Raw genomic sequence first — 23,443 nt, forward strand, 5'->3', positions numbered from 1 at the left:
AACAAAAAACTCTTGGATCTTTATCAATTGATGAAGATCTCATTGTGCCTCTCACTCAAATTATAAATTTAAAACACTCACTTGAAAAATATTTATCATTGGCCACATTAAATATAAAAATAATATATTTCTTAATCTTCAGGCAAAATTTGCAATCTTCAACTAATGCAGCCTGAAAGGATGGGATAAAGTTAATCTCCAACACTGGTCCCCTACAATAGCATTGTTATAAATGCCATTGTCCGTCATGAATGAGTGCCAACTAGGAAAGCTTTTACACTTAATTTAAGGACAAGTAGTAATGTTTCTTACCATGTTAAGTTTAAGGATAATATGCTCAGTAAATTGGGTGCAGCTTACTTTTAAGAATGGGTATTCTTTTTTGCAATTTGTAGCATGCAATAAAAATATATCAAACTTTTAAGCAAACTAATCGTATTGCATAGGAAACTGTAAGAAATTGAATCAAGTTTGTGCTGTTAGACAAAATACAGCACTAGCCTAAGAGAAAGGAAGCTGCTAATGGATTTAGCTATACCAGTCATAAATTACAGAGCTGTAAATTTGCTGAGCAGTATTCTTGATTTTTGTGTTATGTTTGTGGCAATATCTCCCTTAAGCAACTCAGTAACACGGTGTGCATAAAAGTATTTTTCAATTCCCAGCACTACTTCTAATTTTAATGGTTATCCATTTATTTACAAAGAAATTCAACAAGATCACCACACCTCTATATCGAAAGTTTACAGGACATAAAGCCCAATTGTTAGTGGCATTGTACCCTTGGCCTTGTCTACACATACAAGTTGAACTGATTTATCTAAAAAGGTATGTTAAATTAAAAGCGTTTAACTTAATCTGTGTAACACAATAACTTTAAACCAGTGCAACTTGTGTGTACACAAATCCCTACGTAGTCAGTTCTACCTGTGCAAAATGGGTGCAAATCATCCCAAATCAAAATGGTAGGATTCTATACCCATTTTGCACAGGTGAAAGTGACAAAAAAGTGCAAGGCAGACAAGATTTAGACCCACTTGCCTTTACAGAGGACTAGATAATCTAATAGGTTGTTCCAGCTGTTTCTCACAATAGACTTTCCCAATAATTCTGTCACATTACTTGCTTTTGGATACTTGCGCTGGAAGTGTGGGTTTTAAGTCTTACACTTTGATAAATCATTTTTATCCGGAATAAATTTAATGATCAAATTGTAATTATTCATTTCAAAATCTAGAATAACTGGCATTAAGATTGTTATTTCTAAATAAAAAATACTTGATACTCCACTGGAGGCATATACCAGTAATTGCAATAATACATTGGAAAAACAAAGATGATTTCTCCCTCTGGGACATGGGAAAGTCACTGATACTGTCTTCTTACAAGCCACTGGTAGAAGATTCTTATTTGCTATATGGACCAGCTGATAGAAGGGGAAACACATTTGTCCAGTGTGTAACTTGGTAAAAGGCCTTAAATAAACTAAGCATAAATAATGTACCATTATCTGTTATAACAGGATACTTTAACACTATCCACTAATGCTCCCCATATTTCACAAATGCACAGAAATTACAACTTAATTTTTATAAAACCTTATTTTGTGTCAAGTATCCTTAATACCATTTGTTGCATTTTATGAATGAATAAGCACAGGTGAAGATTTACCTTCTGATGGAAGTTATTTTCCAAGGTTCAAAATATTTATTTGAAAAATTCAACACAACATATTTTGTTGACAATTCTATTGTGACTAAATTCGTACAGGAAGGTGAGAAATAGGCTAATAGTATTTTTTACAGATTAAGGGTTTATATATAATGGGATACCATTCAAAAGTTGCATTAGCTTCAATCACTTGTTATAACACGTATTCATAACATGTATTGAAACTTACAGTTCTATTTCCACACATTTACAGTTAAGTATGGAATTTTCTTCACACTTAAGGTAGGAATTCCTAATAAGATGAATGAAAATGAAGCTGTTTACAATTAAACTTAAAGTTCTCCATCAGTATTTGTAATAACATTTCCAAAATCCTTTTAAGTAATTTGTTTTATATTTTATTGTGATCAAATAACTGCACAAGTTTTACAGCATGGTCACACATTGATATTTTGTGGAAGTCACAAACACAGCTGACTTACATAATGATGCGCATCATTTCTGCTCTACACTACAAAGCCTAAGATGGAATACAAAAAAGTTTAGGAATTACAAAAGAAATTGTTTTAAAGACTACATTAACAATAAAACTGCTTTCAAGATAACAGCTAAAAATTATAAAGGCATACCACCGGATATTTGTACTGAATTTTCTAAACAGTAAGGAATGAAAGAAAGTTTTAATATCTGCGACGTTTGTTAGGTCCTTCAAAGTTGCCCCCTGGATTTCCTCTACCAAAGCCACCAGGTCCACCACTCACGGCACCTACACCACTCATTGGCGGCTGAGGCGTTTCGGAGCCTGTTCTACTAACCAGAGGTGAACCCATTTGTGATGGGCCTCCTTGTGGGAATCTCTCATTATGCTAACAACATACAATGAATATTAAGTCCATTTGGAATGCGCCAAATGTAAATTATAACAAAAATGGCAAAACCCCAAGTGGTGTTGTCATGAAGTTCGGCAGATAGTCCAGCAGAATCAGGATCATACATAGAAGGAAGAAAGGAGCAATTAAATTAGTTATTATTCAAAAAGGAGCTGAAAATAAAAGCTTATTAAATGCTATGCTCCAACTTTGTAAAAATAAGACAAAAGGTACATTAAACATATAATACTAAAGAGCTGCATCCCACTCAGACTGTATCAGCAACCACTTCCATAGAATATATAATTTAAATTTACACTCTAAAGCTTGCCTCTCCACAAAGCCGTACTTATCCTCCATGTAACAGTAAACATATTTTTTTAGTCTATTAGAAGACAGGGAGCAAACATTTTATGTGAATCTTCCCATATTTCAATGCTGCTGTATTCACTAGCTTGTTCAGAAACTGAAGCATTGCCAAAGTAGAAAAAAATGAGATTGTGAGTTGTAGCTTCAATGTTTCCAAAGATTATTGACTCAAGGAATAAATCTTTTCCCATCAGAGACTATTATACATTTAAATCTCTTCAGAAAGATTTAAATGTAGCCCAACTTGAAATACAGATATAAGATAAAAATCAGATGTGTTCTAGGCCACATATTTTATTTAGCTCCCTGAACCATATTAAAGTTAAATATAAACTAATGCAAACGTGGGTACCATAATCCTCCTTTAAAAGTCCTCTCTCTTAGGCCCCAATTCTGCAAATATTTACACATCTAAGTTCTCTAATTTAAACATAAACACAAGCATTTGCAAGATAAGGGCTCTAGTCACTAATATTTTAAAAGTTTTATCTAAATATGATGTGGGTATAATATGTACCGTTACATACTGGGTCAGACTTTCCAAAAGAGCTCCGCCTCTTTGGACACTTAAATGAAGTGCCCAGATTTTGCATGCTAACCACTTCTGAAAATCTAGCCCCTAATTCTTAACGCTGCTGTGCTCCATCTTTTCCCGCTCTAGGTAATTTTTGGGAGATAATTATTTACACAGGTATTTAGTTTTAAAATATAACACAGTACTTTCAATAAAATCTTGTTTCTAATCAACGCAAATTTGCCAACACTGAAAATACCCAGACATGAAAGAATGGCTTATCTAATGCAAAGTTCCCATACTCCTAATAACGTAGCTCTTACTGCTGGTTTAATTTTCAGATAATTATAAGCTAATGATGGGTATTTTAATTAAGGTTTCTACTTCTAGACTGAAAAATGAACTTTGCCTATTAAGTATCCATGTTAAAGGTCTGAGCCAAGCTAGGACATTTTAAAGTGATTTATCCAATGACAATCTGGATCTTAAATTTGGTTGTCCATGAAGAAAATATGGCTGTCCAACATTTATGGAAGCCAAAGTAAGGTATTTTATTTTAAATGAAACTATGGTTATATGTCTACATCAATAACAAGATGTTGATATGACTTGCACTTAAAAAAAAATTCTAGGTGCATGTCCATCTGAAGTTGAAAATGAAAACTGGATTCCCCTCCCTCCATCCCTCATTCTCTGTTTTCTTGTATTCACCAAACGGCAAATACGCTGTATTACAGTCCTCTGAGGAGAACACCAGCCACATTCTTTTCATCATCTAACAAAAAACAAAACAAAACAAAAACAAAAAAACCCAATCCAAGTGTCTGAGCAAAATCAAAAGAGGAATTATTAAAATTAGAGGGCCAGATGAGCAAATCATCCACTTAATCTGCTCTTTAAACTCCCATTTCCTTCGAAATGTTAGCAGTTTTAATTTTCAGCTTTAGGCTGGTCAAGCTGACGCATCATTATATCCAGCAGTTTTTATTATGGAACCCTAAGGGTGTGTTCCAGAGGTAAGCTGAGCAAGCAGAATAAGGATTTTTCTGTGTTCAACAGTTTTGCTGAATCACTGCAATAGTTAAAATACCCTTTTTTCTCCATTGCTCTCCCTCTTTTTGAAACCACTTCTGAGAAGCTGACTTCAGTGAGCACAATGAAGCCAAAACTTCGGCAAATGCATGAAAGGCCCCTTTAATCAGTGCAGTAGTTACCTACAACAGTCTGTTATCTTGGGGTGCTGATGGTAAAAGTCCTGAAGGTGAAAGAGGTTCTCCACTCTTACTAGAAAAGATTAGGTTCAGTGCACATTATGCACTAAGCCAAAAATGTCAGTCTGGTACTAAAGGAGCATTCACTCTCGTCAATATCTACCTCTCCAAATCAGCTCTTGAGACAGTGATATACTGTTTCCTCAAGTTAATTTTCCTTTGAGGAGACAGAGAGAGGAAGAAAAAATTCAGCTACGTTTCAGTGCTCTAGCAAAGCGATCATGGAATATTCTAAGCTGCCTGTTCTACTTTTCATATATTGCCACCAGAACATCCCCTCAGACATGCACTCACTCAGAAACACAGAAAATATGTAATATTAAAAAGTTATTAAAAACAGATGGCTGTTTCTCTCCAAAAGATATTAGATAGGAAAAGAGGGTGCGCGGGTTAATAGGCAAAGCTAAGATAACCATGCCTTTTAAGTGCAGGCCAGGAGCTCTTCTGTTGTTCAGTAAGTAAATTCCAACTGTAAAGACCAGGTTTTCTGAACTTCTGGACAACAGGGCTTTTCCTAGCCTGGTACATCAATTATTCCACATAATTTTTGCTGGTGTAACTATTCTACAATGATATGTAATCACTGCCCTAACTCTTACGGGTGCTTTAGCCAGTGCCCTTGTAATAATGTGTTTATATACTAAAATAATGTTTAAAAAGATTTTACACAAAGATATCTTCACACTATGTACACCTTTAATCACAACTGTATTTGGTGTTATTGAAAAATAAACCTCATAACAAAGTAAAATTAATAAATACATTTTAGTTTCATAACTAACAGAATAGAGAACAGGTAATACAATATAGTGATTTAAGTATATTTAACACATGCAGGATACCCTATAAGAAAATTAATATTTTGCTAGATTAAATGTATTTTTACATGATAGATTTTACATTCACAGTTCTACTACAAGTGACAATTTTAGACTAAGGTTTATTTAAAGTAAGGACCAGACAACTTCTTAGAAGACTGGTCCACTAATAGCTACATTTCCATTTGAAGATAATCATCCCTGTTCCAGGGGGGGAATTAATTCTGGATTTCACTATTCCTAGTTTATATCCTCAACAGACTTTAAAGTGAAAAAGATTCTCCTTGTGCAAAAATATTTAATTTAAGCATATAAATGATTTACCTATCAGTTGCCTTTAACAGACCCAAAACATTTTTTAAAAAAATTCCTAAAAATGTTTTCAGGTAAGTATCATCACTAGATTAAAAATGTGAGATAGTATAAAGTCACTTTAGTGTGAAGTTAACTTTGGTGCAAAAGATGTGCCATGAGACATGACAACTGTTCAAAGTAATTAAGTTTTAGAATGATACATTACCACTGCTCCATTATCTGGCATCATTGGTGTTCCCATATTTGCAGCTCCTTCTGGTCCCATGGAAGGACCAGGACCCAGTGCAGGGCCAGGTAAAGTTCCTCTGTTGTTCATATTCATACCCATCATTGGAGGAGGACCTTGGTTACCAGCAGGTGCTGGGCTAAACGCATCTATGCAAAACAATCTATACTTAGAGCTGTCCTATCTGAATTTTACAATAAGCAACAAACAATTTACAATATTTAAGAAACCAACTATACAAGACTTCCATTACTTGAAATATAAAAGTTGCTTTTATTCTTTGAGACTGTACATTTATCTCAATCTACTTTTAACTTGATCTTCATTTTCAAATTATTGCTCAAATGTTTATTCTACAACTTGCTTTCTGAACGAAAACATTTTCTTCCTTTAATTTGAGAACCTTAAGGTATGCAAATAAATGTATTTCTACTGGTTTTGCACAAACGTTTACTAAATGTATTCATATTTTGTGAATAATATACACAATTACAATAGAAAAGAAAAATAAGTCAATTTGCAACTGGCCAACTTTTACACAACTTGGCCATTTAGGTTTCAAGCACCTTACATGGGAAAAGGCAACACTTTACTTTATTCCATATTACAAATCAATTGCAATACTGAAACCCTAGGTTTTCCAATTCTTTTTAAAATGTGGTCTTTTACAGAAGTATTGGATAGTGGAAAGTTAAGAAAAGAATTGTAAAGAGATTTATGGCTAATATTATAAACATCAATAGATTTTGAAATTAAGAAGATACAACAAAACAAATGGAACATTTAACACTAAACCATTAAAACTTTTGATCCATTGTTGGAACAGTAAGAGATAAGAAAATAGAGGCAAAAACAAAAGAAACAGCAATCTATAATAAAAATTCAGCTACCATATATGATTCATTTGTCAGTAACAACTAAACTAATCAGCAGATATAGTAAGACTAATTGTATACATTTGCAAGGTTGCATTATAAGGAAGAATAAACTTGGGTATGTAAATCAGACATATGAGCTGTAATGTAAAAAAAAAATCCAAATAGAATGGGAATGAAACAGTATTTGTTCAGATGGACAATCCATCATGTTCAGCCAACTATATGTATACATTTTCTTTGACAAACAAAACAGAAGAAAATATGCCAAATTCCAGGGTTTTATAGCATGTCCATCACTGTAGTATGTGAATACAATTCAAGGATCAAACATGTTGGATGGACTGAAATACCTAGTAAAGTCCTTCCCATACTTCATTAGATTACCACCTTTCATGTTAGGAAGAAATTGTAATAAATGCATTAACTGTAAATAGATCATTCAGGACTATTATCATATTGCTACTACTATACATATGTACATGACACTTCCCCTGTGCTATTAGCACTGACTGCTCGTTATTACAGTGATCAACTAGTGTATCATTGCCCCCAAAGATGTATGTGCATGATTCTGACACTAGAGGAGTGCTAAAATCAGCCTCACCCTGACCCTCTTATATTAGTTCTGCTGGAGGGAAAGGTTTTGCAAAGGATCTGTGGTACTAGGGATAAGTGCTACAGGACTTTCTGTTAGAAGATTTGGAGGAGAGGCACTAATCTTTAATTAAAGAAAAGTTTGAGCTCATCACAGTTCTGAAGAGTTGTTCCTCCACGTGAACTTCGGCAGATGTCTCCCTGACCCACTGCAGACAGATGCTGCGCTAGAGGGCAGGGTATAAGAGGAGCGTAAGGAGCTTCTCACTCAACCATGAGCATGACTAGTTCATGGGATGAAGAGAAGCAGACATCTCTGCCCATAAGAAAAGTCTGCTCTGAGTATCCATCTTTGTGAGCATACCATGGATCCTCTGCTAACCCTTGCCATTCCAGAGCAGCAGACAGAAAAATCAAAGGGGAGGGGCTAATACTACTGCTAGAGTCAAAACAGGCACACACATGCATCTTCGGACAGTAGCAGCAAACTGCCTACAGTACTGGGAGTACTCAGTGCTGGTATCACAGCTGACTCAGTAGGTGTATATACAACTAGGATTGTGGTTTCAGCACAGAGCATCACTATTGCAACCTACTAAGAAAACAGACTATGCTTTTCTACATGGGCACACACCTGTGAGAGTCTATGAGCTACACCGTGGGAAGTTGTAGCTCTTATTTAAGAAACTGAAGAATATCCAATTTTAAATGTAATTATATATTCAATGATTTGACTATTAGATCCAAGACTAATGGTCTTTTAGGTATGTTACATTTCTAGCTCATTATTTTTCTGAATTGTCTTTCTTGAATTTCTTATTCATTTCTTGGATGATAAATTTTTAATGGCAAATGAGGTTATGTTAAAGTTGTAAAGTTAAAATTTTTTTCTACTGGTGTATGTGACAACAGGCACTAATATTTTTAGAATCTAGATTAGATGTTAATGTAAACCTATGATTCAAGTTTAGAGTATACTTGTCAAATTTAATTTTTCAAGCTTGTTATATTTAAAAAGGCACTACAGAGAAGATGTAAAATATAGCTTATTTTGAAAATGAAAAGAATGTTTCTTTGCCAAGTGTCAAAAGATATTAAAAGCCAAAAAATGAATGTTATACGGATCAGACATAATTTAAAGTTTAAAAAGGTATGACAATTTTATTCCTTCATGAATACTATTCAAGTTTATTTCAAGATTTGTTTTAACCAAAGATTACGAAGCTCAGTGAAAATACATATTCATGATCAATATATTTTAATAGAATAGATTCAAGAAATATACTACTTGAGTTTAGTGTAGTTTAAAAGCAAATATATTCTGCTTAGTCTAACTGAACACTTTTTCCATGTTGACTGATTCAGTATGAAATATAAGTGGTGATTACCCATGCTATATATACAAAATAGTTTTATATTTGTAGCTTGAATGGTCAGTTAATAAAAACACGTTTGTAATAGTGACAATATCACCGAGGGCAACAATGAAAATGCAAGACAATGTGCAGCTATTACTTGGGATAAAATTATTAAAGTTTAGGCCCCAACAAGTATTTAACTTCTTGTTAAGTAACATAGCACCAAGAAGTGATCTAATAAAGCCATGAACGGAATTATTCTAAATCTGTTTTAATAAATGTACATTAAACTTTTGTATTTAGATAATTTTTTTCCACAAGATTTATTATAAACACCAGAAACTGTTTCATGTTTTCCATCAAACAACCTTTTTCAGGATGATACCTTCAGTGCCTTCTCCTATTTTCCTACTTCGTAAATACCTACATTTTTCTTCCACACAGAGACTAAAATAATAAAATGCAAGTACAGTAAATAGAAACTTACTGCAAGAATCAGTTATTTGGAAACAAAATAGATAAAATTTTATATTACCTATCATTAAAATGTTTTTTCCTTACAATTAGCTCATCACTACTGTATAATACCAATGAGTAACATGTACAGTCCCAAAGAATTATAGTCTTAACATTACAGAAGCCTATTTGCTTCAGATCCCTACCTCCCATGTTTATTGCTCCACGAGGACCCATATCACCCATTCTCATTTCCTGTTCTCTCTGAAAGTAAACATAGTTTTCATGGTCAACCTATCATGATTATTTTAACATTCCCATCTACTACAAAAAAAAGCACGAATTTTTTTAAAGTTTTAATTTCTTTAGTCATATTTAGAAAAAATACAGGAAATACAATATATTCTTCAATTGATATGAATTGGGATTATTTGGTAAAAAACAAACAAGACAAAAGTGCATACGTCTTATTAAAAGTTTCCCGTAAACCTAATACAAATCTTACAGAGAAGTTTAATTAAACAGAAGCAAAGGTCTAATGATGCTAAAGTAATTCTATTTTTAGACCACCACTTTAGAATATTCTCTCAAAATAGTTTGCATTACTGTTAAAAAAAATAAGCAAATGTTTTTTATTTTTTAAATCAGGCTGTGAGGTCTGATTGCCTTGTAGCCTGAGATTCCTATTATTCAAAACTAAAGGTAGTACCAATAAAAAAGAAAAAACCCCACCTAACTGAAAACACAAGTGTGTTGTCTATCATAGATCACTAGCACTCAAAATGATTTATACATTGCCATTTACATTCTGGGAAGACAAAAAGTATTGAAATACTCCTGGGGGAATTTTGCCTCACTGTGCGTGTGCAGAATTCATACCCTCCCCCCCCACATTTCTTTGCTTCCCCGCAGAAAAATGATTTCTGATGGGAAAGCAAAGAGAAGCTGCAAGAGTGGTCATGCACCCCTTACCGGCACCACAGGCAAGTTGGCTTGGGTGCTCGAAGCAGCTGATAGAGACGTAAATCACCACCTGAAGGCAGGGACTGGGCAATTATGAGAGAGAGAGACACACACACACACACACACTTTGTCCGTCTGGCTCGCTATTGCAGCATGCTTAGTATGGAGGAGCAGGGCTTCAGGGTGTTTCTGAGATAGGCAGGCATGGGGCAGGCTCTGTCCCCTCAGGCAGAGCAGAATGTAGCAGCCTGCCTGCTTAGTGAATTGTTGCCATTGTTTCTGTGAAATCCCCCAGGAGCATAAAACAGGTGTAAAAGTTTTAAGGCTCCTTCACATTGTCAGATGGCGGTAAAGGACAGTATGACCTTATAAATGCTTAAGGAGCTTTTGTGATTAGAACTGGTATAAATTTTTGGACTGAAAACATTTCCTATCAAAATGTGCTCCAGGAACTGTTTGCTACTGAACTTTCTGGAGATGGTCAGTAGCCAATATAAATTATGAGTTTGATTCCCCAGCCCTCACTTGCCTGTATGGAACACTGAACATATGGTTGCATATTTGTTGACTAATAACTAGCAAGAAAGGGTCAAACCTAGCTACATTACTATTAAGCAAGGAGGCTTGGGGATTTCCTCCAATGCTCCCCCCTCACATTTCCCATCCATTCTATTGTAGTTTAAATAAATTACTAAAATAATTGAAAACAGAATGATTATACTGTGTTATTTTTTCAAATAAAACATGCTGAATTTTTAAATATTGTATGCAAAATTTTTAACTTTTTGGTGGAGAATTCCCCCAGGAGTATTGAAAGAACAGCACGCACAGTTAAATATTAAACCAATCAACAAATTTACAGGAGAAAAAAACAAAATCTAGTGACAGACAACTAGCCTTTTTTCCCCATGAGGAAAGCAGATTCCATACATTTAAATATGTATTCTTGGTAGATATACATGACTCTTGAGAATTAGAGTTATATACAAACAGAAGGAAAATGTAGTTGACGTTTTAAAATACAGTCAGTAAATATTCAAGGATGTATTTTACCTTCTGAAAACCAGATCACTTATTAAGGATTGAGAAATCTAACTTTAGGCATTGATTTTTTTAAAGTAGTCTTGGCAACAGGTAACGAAGATTAAAGGCTCCATTATCTAATATCAGAGAGCTGTTCAGTCTCCCACATTTGCAATGTGAACTTAAAGTTGCTGACTTCAGACGCTCTAGTGCAGAAATCACCAACATTAGTACAGGGCAACTATTCCTGTAATGATGTCCAGATGTGGGAACTTGTTATGAGTAGGGTACAAACGGGAGTTCTAACTGAGGTCAGGACATTGTCACTGGCAGTTCTGAACTTGGAAAGTATAGGGTTTGGGTGAACAACTCCTGTAAACTGATGTGAGTACAAGGATTTGGCGGTTCATTTTGGATGAGTCATGACTTAGTGAGGTGATGAAGAGTTAGGATGCTTATCACTAAAGGGTGTAGGCATATTTGGGTAACTGGAATGGAAGACTGGTCAATGAGCATTTGTCATAAGGGCAGGAGCTATTACCCTTCTCTCCTTACCACTGCATCCATCTTCCAGCCTTTATTCTGTATAACCCTATCACCAGGATTTGGAGCCCCAAGACACCTCCTGGCCCTTCCCCTGCAATTACTGCTGCCTATCTTTAAAAAAAAAAAGGGTGGGGGGGAAGAGGAAGGACAGGGAGAGAGGCAAAATTAGTGTTCCTACAAGGTGACAATTCTGGTGAAACACTGTTGTCAACCACTTGTCCATAGAAGCAGTACCAAACTGCTCTGTTAATATGCCTCACTACTGAGCTGAAAAAATCATCTCAAGGAGTGAGAGTAGTTCTGTCTCTATACCTGTTCAATCCTTAGTCTAATTTGGCAAAATGCCGGCAGAGATGTCAATTTGTGCCCATCGTACTGATATTTTTTGGTTCCGCAACCTGTTAGGAACTAGACATGGAACACCAATACATAAAGGCCACAAAACACCGAGCAGAAAATGACTTTCAGTTACAAGTGACTCAGGTGCCAGCTTAGACTGAAGCAGGTGACCTAGAGATGAAATGGCCCACATTTCATTACCAATCCCAACCCATTTTATTTTGCCCTTAAAGACAAACTTGGAAGTGAGCAACATCTAGGTAAATTACTACACACAATCTAGTATGAGGCATTTCCAATTCCCATAGCACGCACGACCAGAATTTACAGCATCTCGGACTCCATTGTACATAGCAAGTCTGATGTAAGGTGCTGTGCCAGAGCCAAATGTAGAGCCCAAATGTTTAGTTAAAGCAAGCTGCAATGGCACTGAACTACACCAAAAACAGTGAATATCCAAAAAACAACCAGTTTTTGGTGTTTGGTTTTGAGAGATATGGGAAGGGTGTAGGGGTGTTTTTGGAAATAGGAAGCATTTAGCATATACATGTTTTAATTTTTGCTTTTAAAAAAGCTTTTCGACCCCACTCAAACAAACAAGCAGTATTTGGCTTGCTACATAATACTGCATGTCTTCTGTAAAGCAGTTAATGCTAAAGGATTTCACTTAAGGTGGTGGTTTAGGGTGGTTTTTTTAAAGTAACTCCCCTTTCCCGCAAAAAAGACTGGTTAGTGAGAGTACTCAACTGGTTCTACTGGGTTTATTCAACTTTGAGTTTAGCGTTGCCGCTGACTTTTAAAGGAGAGAGGTAATGTTTCAGGTTGTAGATCAAAGACCACAAAATCTGCCTGCAAATTGACGTCCATTTGTTTGCCACCATTTCAACAAATCTTTTCTTCCGTCTTCCCTAGCTGTGTCTGGTTATAACTAACTTTTAGTGTCTTGTTAAATTTTAGTTTTTATACTCTTCAGAGTCGGGACATTTTCTTCTTCACTTGTTTCGTGAGGTACTCACAAATAAAACACAAGGACCAAAAAAAACACATTAATGTGCCAAAATGAGGCATTTAACTTCACAAAAAAAATCACTAAATATTAACTGTTCCGCTACTGCTTGACTGATATAATTCTTAACAGCCATACTATCCTTAAAAATCATTTATTCAGAATAAGACTACCTACTGAATTACAAACAGCAGTCTGGATTTGGCCACGAGAGTCAAAAAATCTATCCCATATAAATAGTGTCCTAGAATATTTTATGACAGTACAAAAGCAGGACTAAATTGCTCATTTCCAGATCACTGGGCCCTTTTCTCACTCTCTGGATGCTTGTCCTTTTGCTAGCAGCAACCAGCTCCAGCCCCTGCAGCCACTTCTCAGCTGTGCACAGCAGGGCATTAAAGTGGAGCCAGCTGATACTGAGAAGGAAAGACGGGCAAAAACATCTGAGCTGCCAACACAGGAGCCTGCATGGGATAGGAGTCATTGGGGAGAAGATGGGAAAAGAGGGCTGAGAAGCTGAAGTAGCAACCAGGAGATTGAGAGGGAAAAGTGTGTGTAATCCTATGGGACACTGGGAGCCAAGGAAGACAACAATTAAGAAGTCATGGGATCAGAAGGCTGAAACATGGGGAGCACAGTAAGAGTCATATGGAGTGCACAGAATGAATAATGGGGACAGAAGGGAGCAACACAATTTTCAAAGGAAAACTCTTCAAAGGAAAACTCTTCAAATAAACCAAGGGTCTGGAGTGATTTAGCTGCAAATGTTAGGTTATTCTTTCCTGTCTCTCTCACGTTTCTAAGAAAATAATTTAAAACATGCTGGAATGCAACTATAAAGCTCCAGTGGCCCCGATTTATTTCAAAAATTTGTCCCTAGAAAACTTCTTGGTATGTTGGCAATCATGGTTATAGTCCTGGGCAACTGTAAGGGTCACATGAACCCAAAACGGAGAGTTTTTTCTTGTAGATTTTGACTTTCTTATTTCAACACTGTAGAAATTATATTGTATTCCCTGCATTCAAAATTTTTGTATCTACATAAAATTTTAATTTTCTGCATTCTCCACCTTTAAGATTTTATGCAAAAGAAATTCCTGTAGCGTGTACCAAATGTGTACCCTCAGATACAACTTAAAACCTACTTGCAGCTTGCTATTCCTCTACATTCATTACAAAAAAAAGAGACCTTTAAGAGCAGGCATACCAGCACCATTGAGCTAAATAAATACACACAGAAACTTTAATAATATACACATCTTTTTTAAATATAAAAATATTAAAAGAATATTTTAAAGTCCATTGCTACAAAACTTCATGAAATTAAGAGGAAGGGGGAAAAGTTTGTTGAGATGAGGGATGAAAGCATCTCCATCATCATTAGTTGTCATCTCTCCTTTAGTATTAAAAAAGCATCAGAATGCAAGAGTTAAGGTACAGACAAAACAAGGTAATCACATTTTTTTCCTAGGAAATTTGCCTTCTAATTTCAGTAGCCTAAGGAATCAAAAACATGCAAGTCTATATATGCTACACTATTCATCATCATAAAGTTGTAAATAGAAATATATTTGAACTGGAATATTCTGTTGAGTAACAATGGCAGAAAGCAAGAATGCCAGCAATGTAATATTTATATTGGGTTTATATCAGAAGGCAAACCACGTAATCCTTATCAGCACCCAGTGGCAGGGAATGCAAATCTTGCTCCATGTAAAACCAATCACTCACCTTCCCAGCTGAGATTAGTGATCACAGGAGTATCAAAATGAAAAGAAGGGAATTCAAAAAGAAACACTGCAATTTTGGTCCCAGAACACTTCCTGTGAAGTCACTTTAAATGTTATCCATTAAAATCAAGTTATTTTTTCTAAATATGGATGCTCTTATCAAAAATAACAGACCATTTTAACTTTTCAAGCAAAACAAAACTCAGGTGACATCATGTTTTCCTCACTGTAAGGATATTTCATGTGTTAAATAGGCAATAGGATTTGTTCCACAACAGAGGAGACTTTGACTACAATGTCAGATAAGTACAGATCTTTTAGTGCTTCAGTATCTCCCACCAAGTTTAAAAGAAACACTCTGGAAAAAGTTGTCAATATTCCATTATAAGACTGAACGTAATCCTTTGTGCACTAGCATGTATTGTTTAGTAGAAAAATGACCAGCTCAGAAGCTTGCAGTCCATTTCATTCAACACTTCAATGAAGAGTGGCAATATTAACTCCATTCCAGAGACCACATTGGGCAGCACATAAATTCTATTTTGGTGTTACTACTCCTAAAAAGGAGCCATTCTCTTCCCTCCCAACCCAGATTGTTGGAGATAGAACAGTAAATATTAACTGCTGTATTACACCAAATTTTAGATTAGGTCAGCTTTTAAGACCAAACAGATGAAGTAGACTTGAAAGTATTAGATTTTTATCAGTAAATATTGGTAAACGTTGGTTTCACCACACACGAACACAGATGAAAAATATTTCCACCAATGTTAATTCAAATTTACAGATAAGCAACAAAAGAAAAATTTTGTTTAAGAACTTACCAGAGTTCGATTTAAGGATATTTATACTTTGTCAACATCACATGTCAAAATAAACAATTTGTGTTTTAACTTTTTGAATCTTAATATCCGCTGTCATTAAGAACTATTGTCTGACATCCCCCCAGAATTTCCCACAATTATGAAAATTTAAATCAAAGTATAATTTTTCCCCCCACAAAAAAACACTGATATCTGTTGAAATTATAAACATTTAATTCTGCCACGCCTGCCTTTAAGGATTAAATTCAACCAATTTACAAACCACTGCAAATGCAGATACTTTAAGAATCAAATCAATGGAACTTGGAACAAATAACATACACTTTATATAAAATATATACATATAGACATCCCATGAAATCTTCATATTAGGAAAAATACTATTAATGTTAGTAATAAGAGTAAAGGTAACTGGCCAAAAATTTGATCTCTTTTAGGGAAAAAAGACACATTAATAATCTGCCCTAAGAGAGAGTGTGTATATACACACACACACACACACACACACACTTACTTTAAATGTAAAATAGCAGAAAAACCAGTACAAGTTATTTAGGCCTGCACTTTTACAGAGGAGCTCATCACTCCCCACACGTTATCACTTTTAAGTAAACCTCCATGCTAAACTCCCTTGTCTTCTACGTTTTATTTTGGGAGGTACAGTCTAGACCTTAGCTGAGATAGAACCTTAATAACCGAAGCCCAACAGAGCATATAAGACCAGTTAATGCTGCCTAAGGTATTTAGTGTTCAGTCTTCAACTATTCTTAAAAACAGAAGTTAAAAATCATACAAGGATATTTCCTTGACCAGAAAAAGTACAACATATTTTAACACTTCCCAACAGAAAATTTTCTAAAAAGGTACATTGTAACTGAAAATATGTGTTGATATTTAATTCTAACACCATGCAAGTCAAGTAGGGTATAGTATTGTATAAAAATACACAGTAAAAATATGCGTTATATTTAAATGTTAAATAATGCTAAAAATACACTATGCTCATGACCAACCCAAAAGCTAGATAGGGTTTCATTAGCAGTGTGCTATTTCATTAACAAACCCTTCATAGATGTATCCTAGTGTCTCAACCATTGAAGATTGAACAGGAATATACAAATTAATGAAATACAATATATTATCTTATGGGTTTGGTAAGACAAATATCTACTTTCAGATGGAAAACATTTACTTTAAAAGTCCACCAATTTTCATTTTAAAAACTATAGGTTGTTAAATGCCTCTAGATGGGGGGAAAAGATATTAAAAAACTAACTTCTTCATCTTGTAAAAACATTTAAATATTTTGAATACACTGAAACCAACAGAATGTGCAAATTGTTTTCCAAAACTCTGAAGGCTTTGCCCACAAATTTCCACTTTTTATTATATAATAAAAACAAATGATTTGGGCTATTTTAGTTGAAGATGTTACCCACTTTCGAAAAACACATTGATTACTGCTCTACGATGTGGCTTGCTACCCTTTCCTAAAATATTAGAATAAATTTTAGAAAGCTTTAAAAATATTATTGCATTGGCTCAGCTCCCAGGAAACAACAGAACCATTTGGGAGAGGGCAAGCTCTATAATTATATCTAAAAGAATTAATGGAGCATCAGCTGAAACAAGAAATCAGCCAGCATACTAATTCCATTAACACTAGGTTTAGAGCAGTGGTTTTCAACCTGTGTTTCTCAGACCATTGGGGGCAGCAGACTATGGCTAGGATTTCCAAAGGGATCCACACTTTCATTTCAAACATTTTTTAGGGGTCTGCAAATGAAAAAAGGATGAAAACCCCTGGTTTAGGATCTTCTTGCTGACTTTAAGTATCAGAGTGGTAGCCGTGTTAGTCTGCATCTGTAAAAAGCGGCAGAGTCCTGTGGCACCTTATAGACTAACAGACGTATTGGAGCATAAGCTTTCGTGGGTGAATATCTACTTTTGTATCCACGAAAGCTTATGCTCCAATACGTCTGTAAGTCTATAAGGTGCCACAGGACTCTTTGTCGCTTCTTGCTGACTTTGTGTATCCAGAGAAATCTAAGTTTTCATTTAAACTCCTGAGTGGAATGCCTGCCCTGACCATGAAAAACAAATGCAATGTTTTTTCTTACTTGGGTTCCCTTTAATAGCCAACATTGAAAAGTGTTAACTTCCCCTAACTGTGATCACTAAACTCTTGACTATACTAGGAAATTTTGCCAAAAAATTATCGCTATTGCCAAGTATGGTTCAGTTCCACTAATGTTAGCACAGTATCAGCCCTAGTGCATATAAGCCAAACATGTTGTAATCTAACCATGGAGAGAGCAGATCTAATGAACAGTAGCCAACAACTCACCTACAGGACGGTAGCAGCAGCTCAACAGAAAGGCTTCCATCCTTGTTAATATCACTGATACCGAACAATTCCGGCCCCAATGAGAATTTTTTGCAAACTGTCCTTAATGTATGCCAGGCTTTACATGTCAACACTACGAACCATCATACAAAAAACCCAACAACACCTCAGCTAATGTGATTATTTGGGTAACTGGACAGCCTATCAGTGTAACCTTCCACTTATTTGAAAGCAGATTTGATTGGATGGTTGCAAATTTTGAATAAGCAAAGAACAGAAATTTATCGACTAGTATAAAAGATATAATTGCTGATGTGAGCAGTGTTTTTCACTGCTATCTATTTTTTAAAAAGCTGAATCTCATTAACTGACTTACGAGATTTCATAGGTTTTCCATAAAACTTGATCCAACAAGTGCAAAGGCAGTTCAAGTTTTTTATTAGAACATACTTGTTTTTGTGCATGGCAAGGAAAGAAAACATTTCTATTTTCCAGGTAATATACTTTCTGTGGATCATTCAAGACAACATAGATGCTGGGCTCTTTTTTCTCATTTGTTTTGCCAAACAGGGTAACAAGCAATCACTATCCAAGATTTTCCTGCTCACAGGGTTCCCCCTCTCCTGTTTCTCCACTTTGATGGTTTCCAATTGAAAAAGTCTGTTGGCCAGCTACATCTTGCTAACAGAGAGGGCAATTCTCTTACTGAAGCGAGGAAGAATAGGAGCATCTAGAATCACAACAAGCAATAAAAGTGGAAATATGCGTCTTTTTATGACTTGGTCCATAACAGGACAGGAATTGGTTTCTGATCAGAAAGATGTTATGAGAAAACATTAGGGCTGTCAAATTAATTTTTTTTTAAAAGTTGCAATTGATCATGAGAATAAAAAAAAATCACAACATACATTAACTGTGATTGACAGCCCTAGAAAACATCAAAGGAGAACAAGAGACAAGGCTGAACTAGAAAAATCCTGAGGAAAAGGGAGGGGAACGAAGAAAAACAGGAATCTATAGCCCTTTTGCCTATTCTACAAAAAAACAGCTTCTCACAAAAGCCCAGCTGTAAGCACTCCATGGTCAGTTACTCTATCTGGAGTCAAATCTGCATTCAGACCATGGTATCGAGCCAAATCTATCATGCCCAGTGAGCCGAGGATGTCAGCGGAAATCCTGAGAAAGTTCTGGATATTTGTCAGGCTCCTAACTGTGAAAGGACTTCCTAGAGAGTTTTAATTTTTTAGCCTAGGTGCAAGGTTTGCATGCAGCTTTCTAGGAGACTCCTTATTCCTACCCTGACTATCCTTTCAACTGATGTTAGAGTACACACAGATGCCTGACTTTATAGACAAGGTGGGTGAGACATCTTTTTTTTTGATCAACTTCATCTGGACAGACACACAAGCTTTTGAGCTTACACAGAGCTCTTCTTCAAGTCATAGGCAAGAAATGTGGAATCTACTTTAAGGAAGCAGATCTGATTATTTCCAAAATTATCTGGAAGTATACACAGTACCTCAGCAGATTTAGCAAAAACTTGAGAAGCTCACCACCAGAAACTTAGGAGATCCTTTCACTAAGAAAAGGGTTTACTCCCTTCCAACCCTGATATTCTGTGATATGACCTAAACAGGGCTAAGATGACTGAGCAGCTCAACAAGCCTCTCTCCGACTTTAGGCAATACCTGGAAGAAGTTAATGCCTCCTACTAAAAATCAGTAGCTAGGAAGGAATCAAAGTACTTCAGAGTTTGTTGTGAATTTTTTTGATAGAGGAACAGCGGGGAGTTCTCTCTTTTACTATTCCAGAAACTGCCTCTGTCCACTGCTGCGTTAAGCAGAGCTTCTCTACCTTTTAGACAAACCGAGTGCTTATTTTAGGGACTTTTTTTGTTTCCTTCAATCATAGCTACAGAAATTGCTTCAGTCACTGAGCAAGAGACCACAGAAAACACTTTAGTCCCTTGCAGGAAAGTAAGTAGCTGTTCAGGAGAACGTTCTTTTTCTCTTAGCCTTCTCTGATCAAAAGACAAATGCTGGTCGCATAGGAAGTAGAGCTGGTCAGGAATATTTCAACAAAAATGTTGTTCCTCAGAAAATGCTAATTTGCTAATACCAAAAGAGTTGGTTTTGACAAATTTCCAGTTTAAAAACTTTTGTAAAGTTTTAAAATTGTCAAAATGTCCCATTTTGATATCTTCTAAATGAAAGTTTTTCAGACCAAATAACTTTCAATATTTAAGTTAATTTACAGTAAAAAATGAAAGCAAAAGAAACCACCCTGATTTTTGATTTGCAAAAAATTGAGATTTTGATGTTTTGATGTGATAAGGGATGGGGAAAATGTCCAAAATCTCGTATCACCGGATGGGAAAAATACTTCTTGCTGAGTTCGAGTCAGAAGCAGCCAGAGAGGTCACTTTCCTGCATGTTGTTCTAAGTAAGGCAGCAATCTGACTGGGAAAGTGTAAGACCAAACTCAGAGCAGGAAAATTGTGAACAATGACTGGACATCACTGTGCTTGCTTGGGCAAGTGAAGAGTGGGGAAGCCCAATGACAGCACTGGCAATCTGAGCCAAAAATATTTACCATGACAACATACTGGGATATAAGTCTCTCCACTAACTATGCAAGGAGGTTTCTCATTGATCCAGCAAAAATTCCCCTCAGATTTAAAATAGTCAAATATAAAACCTTTTGACAACAAAATGCAACTCTTCTGAACAAGGGCTCAGTCCTACTATAGTATATACCCCACTTAGTGAGGGAAAAGGAGCCTATTTTAGTGTACAGTGGCAATGACTGCTTTTTAGTTAAGCAGAACTAGTTACTGTCTTCACAAGACTTTTTCCTCTGATCACTTTGAAATAAACTTGAATCTTAAACAACATACTATTTTGTATGACTGTGCTGAAGAGGTACCCAAGAAAAAAAATCTACTGTGGGAACACTGGAGAAATTAAGTAAGACTATTGTTTAAGTGCCTCTTGCTTGTTCAGAGACAACACTTATCCAGCACCACAGAAGATCAGGCAAACTTCACTCTACATTCTTGCCCAAGGTCTTTCTGAATTCTTAACCTGGCGTCTCCTTTGACAGACTATGCAATACCATCCTGGTTCTAGAAACTAAATTTGATTCCTGTGGCGCTTTACGGAAAAGTTTGAGACAAAATTTCATATAATCTTAATCAAAAATCTTTCACTGGGACAATGCCACATCCCAAACCAAAAATGCAAGAGATAATGGATGGCAAGAATTTTCTTATATTGATAATGTTTAGAACTTTGTTGATGCAAACCCAAAACTTGTAGCCTAAAACCAGGAAAGATTTAAAATCTGTTGATCTATTTCAAAACTTTATTCCAAATTTGGCAATTTTTATACATTCTTTGTCAACTGACATTTCAGTCTTTTTTCTGTAATTGTTTATGCTTTCCTGCATTTGTGAAAAGTACATTCAGGATTAGCCTTAAAATTTAGGAGTTTTGGAGAGTAAATTTTTATACCTGGTCTTTTTACATTATAATAATAAATATTTTCCTTTCCTTCACAGGATATCACAGTGCTATACAAAAGATGGGTATTTACAGATGGAGAAGACTAAGCACAGACACATTAAAAGCCAGATTCTGCCATCTTTACTCAAGTTGTTTTCAATGGACTGAGTACTCACAAAACAAGGTTACACTGTCCATAAATATGGGTGGAAGAATCTCCCGCTACATGAACTGCTCATGATCACACAGTTTACTCAGGAGTAGAATCCCTGTTTCCCCAATTTTCAGCTCTCTGCGCTCTAGCCTCACTGTCTCCCTTTTCTAGGCTCACTGTCACTAGCACCTAATCTGTTAAGAAAATCCCCTATCCCTAAAGGTTTTTTAATGTCCATTGTGCAGGACTTCATAGATCTGGTGCTCACTAAGTGGAACTATGATTTTATGGAGCTGAAGGAGTTTTTTGTGTTTGTTTTTTAAAAAACAGAACTTATGTTTACCATTTATCTAAGGAAATATCTAAGTATACATATTGATTCTAAAAAAAAGTTAATTTTTAAACTACAACTTTTTAAACCAAAAGATATATATTAGAAGCCTCAAATACTAAAACTGTAAAATGTATCCTCACTTTTTTGATTTATGCCTTTTGGAGCAGGGACTCTGTTTTCCTTCTCCCTTTGGGAAGCATTTAGCACACTGAGGCATATTATTACAATAATTGCATAAATCTGAACTATAGAATTTAATTTTCACTTTTGGTCCATTTTTCAAAATGTCAAGGAGTAAGAAAGACCACCAATGCATTAAGCTCCTCAGAAGAAAACTGCAACCACCATTATGTGCTGAATTTGTTACAGAATACTTACAAGTCTTTACTCTCCTTCCAAATTACATGTGTAAAACAAAAATACAGATGATAAACTCTTTTAAAAGGTGTGTGTATGTATGTGTATATATCCACACACACACAGTGTTTAATGTGGGTGTATATACACATACTTATAGAGAAGACAACTTGTGTTATTTGTACAGAAACACTGGTTATTTACACTCCTTTTTCAAAGGTTTTGATTAATACTATCATATTTCCTTAAGTGCCACCTGGCCTAGTTAGCAATCTGTCTCTCAATGAACAGATCATCCTAAGAAAACATGTACTTTTAGAGTAGAGGTTTACTAAAGAGGAAGGGACAGTTGTTAGTATGGAACTTCCATGATTATGAGTACCTAAGTTCCCTGTAAGTTGCGCAGCTGGTCGGCCACCCAGCAGACTATCAAGTATCGGTGTCCCTCCCCCCAGCGCCATGTGCTGCTCCTGCGCTCTGCCTTGGAGCTGTTCCTGGGAGCCTCCTGTTCACTGTGCAGGAGTGGAGAGAAGGTGCTGATGTCAGGGTCTCCTCCTCTCCCCCACCCCTGTACCTCATCTCCACAGAGCGGCTGGGGGAGGGAGTGGGGGAAGAGAGAGACATGACAGGGCTCAGGACAGAGGGAGACTGATGGCTTCTGCTACTGAGGGCTTGTCTACATCAGAAAGTTGCAGCGCTGGTGAGGGAGTTACAGCGCTGCAACTTTGAAGGTGTACACATCTGCAGGGCATCACCAGCGCTGCAACTCCCTCTTTGCAGCGCTGGCCGTACTCCCGTTTTGTCTAGGGTGTAGAGGATCCAGCGCTGGTGATCCAGCGCTGGTAATCCAATGTAAACACTTACCAGCGCTTTTCTTGACCTCCGTGGAAGGAGGAAGCCTCTGGTAATCAAGCTGGTCTCCTTCCCCAGCTTGCTCTCGCGTTCCCGGAACCCCGAGCAAGCAGGTCTCCTTCCCTG

At 36.1% G+C, this 23,443-nt stretch overlaps 1 protein-coding gene across 7 annotated transcripts in view; it reads right to left on the bottom strand.

Moving 5' to 3' along the window:
* Positions 1-23,443, bottom strand: part of PSPC1 (paraspeckle component 1) — a 120,381-nt gene that overhangs the window by 53,925 nt on the left and 43,013 nt on the right. The window contains exons 7-9 of one of the 7 annotated variants that reach the window (XM_030561382.1): positions 9,546-9,603; positions 6,033-6,202; positions 1,702-2,537 (exon numbers count right to left, since the gene is read on the bottom strand). The exons of 5 other annotated variants lie outside the window; for them this stretch is intronic. In XM_030561382.1, the coding sequence (XP_030417242.1) occupies positions 2,352-2,537; positions 6,033-6,202; positions 9,546-9,603 (414 nt within the window). In that variant the 3' untranslated portion in view covers positions 1,702-2,351. Of the gene's footprint in view, positions 1-1,701; positions 2,538-6,032; positions 6,203-9,545; positions 9,604-23,443 lie in introns of those variants that run through there. One more of the 7 variants, XM_030561414.1, reaches the window with a different exon arrangement.

The sequence above is a fragment of the Gopherus evgoodei genome, chromosome 1 (assembly GCF_007399415.2).
Source record: "Gopherus evgoodei ecotype Sinaloan lineage chromosome 1, rGopEvg1_v1.p, whole genome shotgun sequence".
Taxonomy (NCBI): domain Eukaryota; kingdom Metazoa; phylum Chordata; order Testudines; family Testudinidae; genus Gopherus; species Gopherus evgoodei.